Raw genomic sequence first — 10847 nt, 5'->3', positions numbered from 1 at the left:
AAATCTGATGTACTTATTTGTGTGTATATACAGTATAAGTATTTGCACATTCATACTAGGCTTTTCTGATGTTTTCCTTCCTTTTACATTTGTATTATGTTCTCAACTTTACCGTTATCCTTTTAATGCAAATGATATATTATATTTAAGCAGCAGTACATTAATGTTAACTCTTATAACAATGAAAAAATCCCAATACCTACTTCCATACTGCACACGTTTCACAATGTAAATTAATCTTTGCAACCATTTCACACAATTCCTACAAACGCATTCATCGTCTTACATTGAAACACGTAGGGTTTTCTCTAACAGGAATACAAAGAGGACGATCTAATAGTAGAAATGGGGTTTATTTGACACTACATTAGGACTTTGATGTTCCAGTTCAACGCAGATTAGCAGCTGCTTCATATGATTTACTTCAATTAACTTCAGTTCATTTCAGTATTAAAACACACTATGCTTTCCCTTACCTGGCTAATGTACACTGGGATGTGTTGCATCGCAATGGGACTGTAAAAAGATGTGTACATATTAAACTAACAAGCGGTTGTTACATCTAAAGTCAACACATCCCTATTGTCTGTTGAATACAGTATGTTATATAAACAATTAAATGTATATTTCTATAAACAGATTCTACAAAACAGTATTATTGAAAAGAAAAGAAAAGAGTTTTGTGCCTGAGGTTATTTTATGCTACCAAAATAAATCTGTTGCTTGACACATGTCCCCTTTTTAGCGTTACTGTGTGCCTTTCTCTGTCTCACAGTTTATTGCTTTGATCGACAAAAAGCCCCTCTCTGTTTCTGTGATTTCCCACCTCTTCTTCTTCTCTCTGTTAACCCTTCCTCTCTTTCTGACTCCTCTTCACACTCCCTCTTGGGCCATCCGGTACTCGAAGACGCTGCCTCTCTCGGGGAAAGAGTCGTCGAGGCGCCGGCGCTTCGTTTGGGGGTTTCCGTTCGTGTCCCCCTCTCTTCCATACCCTCCTCCTCCGGGGGTGTAGAGGCAGAACATGTCCTGTAGGGGGAGACAGAGAGAAGGTTACTCTGACTGCTTATAGTTAAAGGTGGGGTAGGTCATTTTGGAGAAACCGGCTCGAGTGCGATAGAATTTGAAAATACACAACCGAAAAAAATCTGCCACTTCCTTCAGACTTCCTCACAGAGCCCCTCCTCCAACACACACGAACGCGCACATGACCAATGAGGGCACAGATAAATTTGTGCACAGATGGAAGGCTGACAGGCAGGTAGGCCATCCAGTTACTTTAGCCGGGCCGGCTCAGATGATTGGTCGAGCTTTTTACAGCGCCACGGCTTCCACAGGTGAAATTATTTTATGGATTTTTTTGTCAAAGCACTTCAGATATTCATTGCTATCGGGACGTTAAGAGCATTCCATGGAATATAACAAAAAGTGTATCTTGAGCCGGTTTCTCAAACTTACCTACCCCTCCTTTAAGATAAGATCAAATAAGAAGTACTTTATTGATCTCAATTTGGGAAATGTTTGAGTTGCAGCAGCATAAAAGACATGGCGTTGTACAATACAAATTAAAAGGTAAGAAATAAACAAGAAAGTAGAAAATATACATGTTGTCAGTTTACGCTTTGACCATTTTTGAAATGTAAATGAACTACATTTTCAAGCTAGTTCACAACAGCTTTCTTATGTGCTTCATTCTGTGTTTACCCTATGGTCCAAAAACACGCTATTTGTCGGCGTTCCTGCACAAAAAGAATAATGCATTCAAATAAATGTTGTTGCTAATCATAGATATTATCCAGACATCCTTCAAAAATTGAGCATACAGAAAATCATTTAATTATGTTGCTCAAACAGTGGCATAATGTAAACACACTGGCATTTAAAGAGTTACGATCGTGGAAGTATTTAGTCGTTTTTCGGCAGATATTTGGCAGATCGGGACTAATATTGGTTGAGAGTGAAAGTGGAAAGTAATGACATGTATTTTTATGGCAGCTTTTGACACATTTGAAAAGTGAAGCACAATGGTTGAAATGTTTGCGTTAAATATAAATATGAAAAAGGATCATTGCCATGGAAGTAACATGAATACACAGGAATGAAGAATATGTTTTCCATGCAACATAACAACGTTCATTTCACTATGACATTTGGAAATACTGTTTCTTTCACACATGCACAGTCTATATATATATCCTTTATTTAACCAGGTAAAAAGTCTCATTGAGATTACAATGTATTGACCTGGCCAAGAAGGGCAGCAAGAACAACAGATACAACACAGACAATACAGGCAGACACATCCAGCTGTAAAAACAAATCAGATGGCACATTAACCAGTCTGTATGCGATAAAAGAAACTATTAGAAATCATTACAAACGGTCAGTCTTAGTCTCACCCCGGGCTGCAGGCTGACGCTGGTCTTGCCTCCCAGGTTGAGGACTCGTCCGTCGGCTCTGTGCAGGAGGTTCAACCCGGAGGAACCGTCCTCGCCCCCTGAGCCGCAGAGAGAGAGAGTTAGAGAGAGACAGAGCAAATACCTTTCAATGCAAATTAAAAATTGTCATATGCATATATTATAATGACTATTATCATAATTATAAATATAGGGTGAGAAATGAAACTGTCTTGTTATCTGAACATGGACTTGTAGGAATGTATGTATATATAGAATGTAGCTTATCTGTGTGAGTATTTAATTATCCTTTATTGACTTTATCCTGCAACAGGATGACGGGAGGGCTACCTCTGTATAAACTGCTTTCTGCCACATTGTGTTTGTTTGTTAGATGTATAAACTGTCTAATTATTGAAATTGTAGAATAAATAATAATTTAAAAAAAAGATACAAGTCTATACATGTAAATAGAATGATATGTACAAGTACAGAATATTAAATAAAATAATGTAAATTAAGACAAAATTCAATACGGTTTATTGCGGTGTATAACATGTCTGCTGGTTCAGGTTGAAGAGGTTGTTACAGGATGTGTATTTTGTATATTGTGTAATTCTTATTATAATTTTTGTATCTTTAATATCTTTTTACGCATGCTTCTGAGGTAACCCTGAGCTGTCTGTGGCTCTTTTCTGCTGTAACAACGTAAATGCCCCCTCTGTGGGACGAATAAAGGTATTGTGATTCTGAGGTTACCCTGCAGGCCGTACGGCCGGGTGGACCTCCTCTCCGTCAGCACCGACAGCACCACCTGGTTCCTGAACAGAAGTTTCCGCACCACCCCGTCTCCCCCGCAGTATTTCCCTGCTCCTCCTGAGCCGGGCCGCAGAGAAAAGTGCTCTAAGATGACGGGATATCTGAAGAGCAGCAACACGTGGGTCAATATTCATACTTGGTGTCGGGAAAATACTGAATGTCCTCTTCCAACATGAGAGTAGCGTGATATCACAGATACACGGGTCCTGAGGCTGAAGCTCAAGCCGGGGACGAGGGAGACTTTTCTAACAAAATACTTGAGCTCATGTCTCACCTCTTCTCCAGGATCTCGGGGTCCGTGATGCGGGTGTTGGTCATGTGACTGTGAACGCCGCTCCGCCCCCTCCAGCCTGGCCCCGCCCCCGCCCCCCCGGCAACCGTCTCATAGTAACCAACGCTCTCACTGCCGAAGGAAATGTTGTTCATGCAGCCCTGAGGGGAGGAGGAGGGAAAAGAAAAGTTTGGGAAGTTCAAAAGAGTTTTAAAGGTCGCCAATTATACGGTTTTTCATCAATATGTCACAGGTCTCAGATATATACAGAGCCTGTCTCTGATTGGTTGAAACACCAAACAGATCATTGCAGCATTACCCATAATCCCCTCTGTTTCAGCCCTGTTTCAAAAGTGCTGATTAAGTCTGTTACTTTAGATGAAAATAAGGAGCCCCTCCCCACGCCCCTTTGAGAGACATTTGGTTACAAAGAACACAATGGTGCTCTAGGAGGAGATCCAGGTGATAAGGGGGGGGGGGGGGGGGGTTACCTTGGTGCTGATTGGCTAATGGTTACACAAGACAACACATCGTTATGACATCACAAAGTGGCCAAAATCTGATCAGCTCATTTTCAGACAGGTTTTTATATAAATGGATCAAAAAGAGAGAGAATCTTTGTTCCTGAAACTTTCAGAGTCTCTTTCCACAGAGGGGACACATGTTGATGTAGAAGAGACATGAAGAAGAGGGGACACATGTTGATGTAGAAGAGACATGAAGAAGAGGGGACACATGTTGATATAGAAGAGACATGAAGAAGAGGGGACACATGTTGATGTAGAAGAGACATGAAGAAGAGGGGACACATGTTGATGTAGAAGAGACATGTAGAAGAGGGGACACATGTTGATGTAGAAGAGACATGAAGAAGAGGGGACACATGTTGATGTAGAAGAGACATGAAGAAGAGGGGACACATGTTGATGTAGAAGAGACATGAAGAAGAGGGGACACATGTTGATGTAGAAGAGACGTGAAGAAGAGGGGACACATGTTGATGTAGAAGAGACATGAAGAAGAGGGGACACATGTTGATGTAGAAGAGACATGAAGAAGAGGGGACACATGTTGATGTAGAAGAGACATGAAGAAGAGGGGACACATGTTGATGTAGAAGAGACATGAAGAAGAGGGGACACATGTTGATGTAGAAGAGACGTGAAGAAGAGGGGACACATGTTGATGTAGAAGAGACAGGAAGAAGAGGGGACACATGTTGATGAAGAAGAGACATGAAGAAGAGGGGACACATGTTGATGTAGAAGAGACATGAAGAAGAGGGGACACATGTTGATGTAGAAGAGACATGAAGAAGAGGGGACACATGTTGATGAAGAAGAGACATGAAGAAGAGGGGACACATGTTGATGAAGAAGAGACATGAAGAAGAGGGGACACATGTTGATGAAGAAGAGACATGAAGAAGAGGGGACACATGTTGATGTAGAAGAGACATGAAGAAGAGGGGACACATGTTGATGTAGAGGAGACATGAAGAAGAGGGGACACATGTTGATGTAGAAGAGACATGGAGAAGAGGGGACACATGTTGATGAAGAAGAGACATGAAGAAGAGGGGACACATGTTGATGTAGAAGAGACATGAAGAAGAGGATTTTGCACGAATGCCGTCTCTCTCACCTGGGAAGCGGCGCACACCTCAAACGCCCTGAAGATGACGTCCACCACTCTCTGGGATGTGAGCACGTTTCCTCCGACCACTGCTGCATTCTGGGAAGGCTGGAGGATCGAGCCGGGGGGAATGACCACTTTGATCGGAGCTAGACAGCCCTGAATATGTAAAGAACCCCAATTCAATAACAGAAACTATATGGAAGTCATTATACTTCAAGCTGCGTCAGCAAACTTTCAGATTTCTGTTTTTTTCTTGTTTATTTATATAAACTAGAGTCCGACGCACAAAGGGACAATTTCAGTGGAATGTTTTTGTATAGGTGGAGGTAAAAGACTGTTCCCTATTTCTGTTGAACAAGCGGCCATGGCATTACATATTGAACCTTTAAAATCCCACACAGGTGTCTGAGAATAACCCCCCGTAAAGCAAGGCAAGGCAAGTTTATTTATAGAGCACCTTTCAACACGAGGCAATTCAAAGTGCTTTACAAAAATGAAAGACATTAAAGGTGGGGTAGGTAAGTTTCAGAAACCGGCTCGAATGCACTAAAATTTGAAAGTACACAGCCGAAAAGAATCCGCCCCTTCCTTCAGACTTCCTCACAGAGCACCTCCTCCAACACACACGAACGCGCACATGACGTCAGCAGACTGGTGGAAGTGGCCGCCTGTTGCTGGCGAGTCATTGAAGTACTGCTGCAATGCACGCCCAATGACGGCACGCCCAATGACGGCACGACCAATGACGGCACGCCCAATGACGGCACGACCAATGACGGCACGCCCAATGACGGCACGACCAATGACGGCACGCCCAATGACGGCACGACCAATGACGGCACGCCCAATGACGGCACGACCAATGACGGCACGCCCAATGACGGCACGCCCAATGACGGCACGCCCAATGACGGCACGACCAATGACGGCACGCCCAATGACGGCACGACCAATGACGGCACGACCAATGACGGCACGCCCAATGACGGCACGCCCAATGACGGCACGCCCAATGACGGCACGCCCAATGACGGCACGACCAATGACGGCACGACCAATGACGGCACGACCAATGACGGCACGCCCAATGACGGCACGACCAATGACGGCACGACCAATGACGGCACGACCAATGAGGGCACGAGATACATTTGTGCGTGCACGAGATGGAAGGCTGACAGACAGGGCGGCTGTACTTTTTACAGTACCACGGCTTCCACAGATGACATTTGTTTATGGATTTTTTGTCAAAGCACTTCAGATATTCATTGCTATCGGGATGTTCAGAGCATTCCATGGAATATAACAAAAAATGTATTTCGAGCCGGTTTCTGAAACTTACCTACCCCACCTTTAAGAGCATTAAGAGACATATTATGAAATGGCATTTAAAAACACTCATTTAAAAGCAAAGATAATAAAACATGAATAACAAAAAGGTACATGGATAAAAGTTACAGTTTAAGATGTGAATAGTTCAATTAAAAGCAGCGACAAAAAGAAAAGTCTTCTTGCTGGATTTAAAAGTAGTCAGAGTTGCAGCGGACCGGCAGGTTTCTGGGAGTCTGTTCCAGATGTCTGGAGCATAATAACTGAACGCTGCTTCTCCATGTTTAGTTCTGACTCTGGGGACAGAAAGCTGACCAGTCCCTGACGACCTGAGAGATTTATTTTATTTTACTTTATTTGTTCACTGATTCCCGTTTTATTAAAACACATTAGATTCAGCTGATTAAGCCAACAGAACATTTGGTCCTCAGTGACGAGATAACAATCAAACCCTTTTCACACATGCTCTGTATCCCTGAAAGCATCGTATCCAGAGGAGGTTGATGTGAGAACACTAATGTCCGAACTACTCAGTCTGTGAGACGTCCAATTGATCCAACGTGTGAAAAACAGAAACAAAACAACCTTCCAAAACCTCAAAGTATTTCAAAGAAAGGTCACGTGATTAGCACGGCCCACGGCGCCACAGCCATACGTCCTTTAATACGACATGGAGGTTCTGGATGGTTCATAGTTCAGCAGCAGGTCAGAAATATATGTTGGGCCTAAACCGTACCTGGTTGAGGGGGATGTCCTGGCCCACCATGCAGCGCAGGCAGTAGATGAGGGCGGAGAGGGTGATGGCGCGGGGGGCGTTGCAGTTCCCCCAAACCTCGGTCCCCGTCCCCGTGAAGTCAAACACCGCACTGCCCTGTGGGGGGGAGGGGGGGGGGGGGAGAAATGGTCAGTGTCAGAGATGGCTAAAGTCCACACATCCTTTACTCAAGTAGAAGTACAGATACTCGTGTTTCAAAATACTCTGGTGAAAGTAGAAGTACTGACTAAACTTCTTTACTCAAGTGAAAGTAAAGAGGCTTTGAAGTGTGCTTCAGTAAAAAGTAGCCATAACTAGCAGCTGTTTTAAAGAGTACCTGACCTCCCTTTATATTAATAGAACAATAATGTCATTGTTAGCTAATGAATGTTTCCATGCTGAACAACGGCTACATGACAACGTTTCCATTGGTCCCTCTTCTTTAGAGAAGACCAGGAAGTGATGGATACACGGATCGTGTTCCAATCAATAGGCACGCAGTGACTCTAGAGAATAATGATCACGCACCAACACACATTCAGACTAAAGGAACCAGCTGTTTGGGAAATGAGAGAAGTAGAAAGTACAAGTATTTGAGTTCAACATGTAAGAAGTAGAAAGTACAGGTATTAGTGTTCAACATGAGAGAAGTAGAAAGTACAGGTATTTGAGTTCAACATGTAAGAAGTAGAAAGTACAGGTATTTGAGTTCAACATGTAAGAAGTAGAAAGTACAGGTATTTGAGTTCAACATTTGAGAAGTAGAAAGTACAGGTATTTGAGTTCAACATGTAAGAAGTAGAAAGTACAGGTATTTGAGTTCAACATGTAAGAAGTAGAAAGTACAGGTATTTGAGTTCAACATGTAAGAAGTAGAAAGTACAGGTATTTGAGTTCAACATGTAAGAAGTAGAAAGTACAGGTATTTGAGTTCAACATGTAAGAAGTAGAAAGTACAGGTATTTGGGTTCAACATGTAAGAAGTAGAAAGTACAGGTATTTGTGTTCAACATGTAAGAAGTAGAAAGTACAGGTATTTGAGTTCAACATGTAAGAAGTAGAAAGTACAGGTATTTGAGTTCAACATGTAAGAAGTAGAAAGTACAGGTATTTGAGTTCAACATGTAAGAAGTAGAAAGTACAGGTATTTGAGTTCAACATGTAAGAAGTAGAAAGTACAGGTATTTGAGTTCAACATGTAAGAAGTAGAAAGTACAGGTATTTGGGTTCAACATGTAAGAAGTAGAAAGTACAGGTATTTGTGTTCAACATGTAAGAAGTAGAAAGTACAGGTATTTGAGTTCAACATGTAAGAAGTAGAAAGTACAGGTATTTGAGTTCAACATGTAAGAAGTAGAAAGTACAGGTATTTGAGTTCAACATGTAAGAAGTAGAAAGTACAGGTATTTGAGTTCAACATGTAAGAAGTAGAAAGTACAGGTATTTGAGTTCAACATGTGAGAAGTAGAAAGTACAGGTATTTGAGTTCAACATGAGAGAAGTAGAAAGTACAGGTATTTGAGTTCAACATGTGAGAAGTAGAAAGTACAGGTATTTGTGTTCAACATGTGAGAAGTAGAAAGTACAGGTATTTGAGTTCAACATGTGAGAAGTAGAAAGTACAGGTATTTGAGTTCAACATGAGAGAAGTAGAAAGTACAGGTATTTGAGTTCAACATGTGAGAAGTAGAAAGTACAGGTATTTGTGTTCAACATGTGAGAAGTAGAAAGTACAGGTATTTGAGTTCAACATGTAAGAAGTAGAAAGTACAGGTATTTGAGTTCAACATGTAAGAAGTAGAAAGTACAGGTATTTGAGTTCAACATGTGAGAAGTAGAAAGTACAGGTATTTGTGTTCAACATGTAAGAAGTAGAAAGTACAGGTATTTGGGTTCAACATGTAAGAAGTAGAAAGTACAGGTATTTGTGTTCAACATGTAAGAAGTAGAAAGTACAGGTATTTGGGTTCAACATGTAAGAAGTAGAAAGTACAGGTATTTGGGTTCAACATGTAAGAAGTAGAAAGTACAGGTATTTGGGTTCAACATGTAAGAAGTAGAAAGTACAGGTATTTGGGTTCAACATGTAAGAAGTGAAAGTCAAAAGTCGTCAGAAAAATAAGTAGTGGAGTAAAGTACTGATACCAGAAAGATGTACTTAGGTACAGTAACAAAGTATTTGTTCTCCACTGCCTCCCACCTCTGCTCACTGAGCACGTGTTTCAGATGACCATGAGACGATGCTCCCTGCTCACCTCTGTCTCATTGATCTGAACTCTCAGTCTGATCGCTGTCCCGTCGTCCATGAAATCCTCCGCCTCCACATCTAAGGAGCCCGTTTCTTGCCGGCGGCGCCGAGCAAAGTCTCTGAGCATGTCCCTCACCGCCAGCTCTGCATTACTCTGAAACATCAACAGGAAGCATGTAGAGGTACAACACCAGCAGCACACACTACTACTACTACTCTGGAACTCCCTCCCCCCGCACATCCGACAGTCAGACACAACCACCATATTCAAATCCCAATTAAAAACCCACCTGTTCAAATCTGCTTACTCACTGTAGTGCCCCCATTATATGTTTCATTTGTGTCCACTTGACTGTCTCCTCCATGATTTCCTGTTTGTGTTTTTATCTTGTTCTGTTGCCTCTTAGCTTTTATTTTATTTATTTTATTTTATTTTATTTTTTTTTGTCCTTGGGTGTCATGAAAGGCACCTAAAAATAAAATGTATTATTATTATTATTATTGTTCACTAAAGAGTGGTGCAGGGATGAGGTATTCTTGAAGGCTGACCTGGAAGTTAGCATCGTAAAGGCTCTCTCCACAAAGAGCTTTCCATATCCATATAAACACCACTTGATTATTGAAGTACAAAGCTAACGTCAGGCTATCAGCGTGGACCACCGCTAAGCTCAAGATAAGATAAGACTTTACTCATCCCTAAGGAAATTGTTGAGCCAGAATTACAAAAATACAATAACCACAGCAGCATAATAGTAAAACTGTACACTAACAGTGCAACAAAAAGATTCAATTCAATATCTACAGGAAACAAAGACGGTCACATAATTAGTGTAAATATTACCAGTATTGAGTAGTGCAAAAAATCGTAGTGGCAGATGCATAATTGCACGTTATCATAGCACATTATTAATAATAATAATAATAATAATAATATTGCACATGTTATATAGCGGCAAATGTTGGGCGTGATGACGGTTAGTCGTCACGTTTGTTAGTAACAGCTGTTTTTAAATCCACCAGTGTGGTATTTACTGGCGTTTTCTATGTCGTAGAACACAAATATCTTAAACTTGCGTTAACCACAGACCTTATTTCAGGCTAACAACCAAAACTAATTCAGAAAACCGGGGACAGGAATTGGTGAAATGCCGACTCATATCCCGGTTTCCTTCCTGCACCACTAAAGTCACTATTTCTACTGTGCTCAGCAGAGTGGATCAGTGGTGTGGACTTGTGTAGGCCGATCGTAAATTAGCATCCCAGAGTCCCTCAACGAAAAGCGATGGGATTTCTCCACTTGATTTTGGATTATCGCAGAACATAATCTTGTTTATGATACCCGCACGCTAATCTCCACATATTAACACCATTTTAAGATTTTGTAAGTAAAAAGCT

General features: G+C 41.5%; 1 protein-coding gene across 3 annotated transcripts in view; it reads right to left on the bottom strand.

Annotated features, from left to right (window-relative positions):
* Positions 1–337: 337 nt before the first annotated feature.
* oplah (5-oxoprolinase, ATP-hydrolysing) overlaps positions 338–10847 on the bottom strand; it is a 30588-nt gene continuing 20078 nt past the window's right edge. For all 3 annotated transcript variants that reach the window (XM_034108927.1, XM_034108926.1, XM_034108928.1), the window contains exons 21-27: positions 9460–9606; positions 7187–7321; positions 5128–5277; positions 3487–3644; positions 3153–3313; positions 2397–2494; positions 338–1026 (exon numbers count right to left, since the gene is read on the bottom strand). In XM_034108927.1, the coding sequence (XP_033964818.1) occupies positions 874–1026; positions 2397–2494; positions 3153–3313; positions 3487–3644; positions 5128–5277; positions 7187–7321; positions 9460–9606 (1002 nt within the window). In that variant the 3' untranslated portion in view covers positions 338–873. The remainder of the gene's footprint in view (positions 1027–2396; positions 2495–3152; positions 3314–3486; positions 3645–5127; positions 5278–7186; positions 7322–9459; positions 9607–10847) is intronic.

The sequence above is a fragment of the Pseudochaenichthys georgianus genome, chromosome 20 (assembly GCF_902827115.2).
Source record: "Pseudochaenichthys georgianus chromosome 20, fPseGeo1.2, whole genome shotgun sequence".
Classification (NCBI taxonomy): domain Eukaryota; kingdom Metazoa; phylum Chordata; class Actinopteri; order Perciformes; family Channichthyidae; genus Pseudochaenichthys; species Pseudochaenichthys georgianus.
This window is presented reverse-complemented; position numbering and strand designations above follow the sequence as displayed.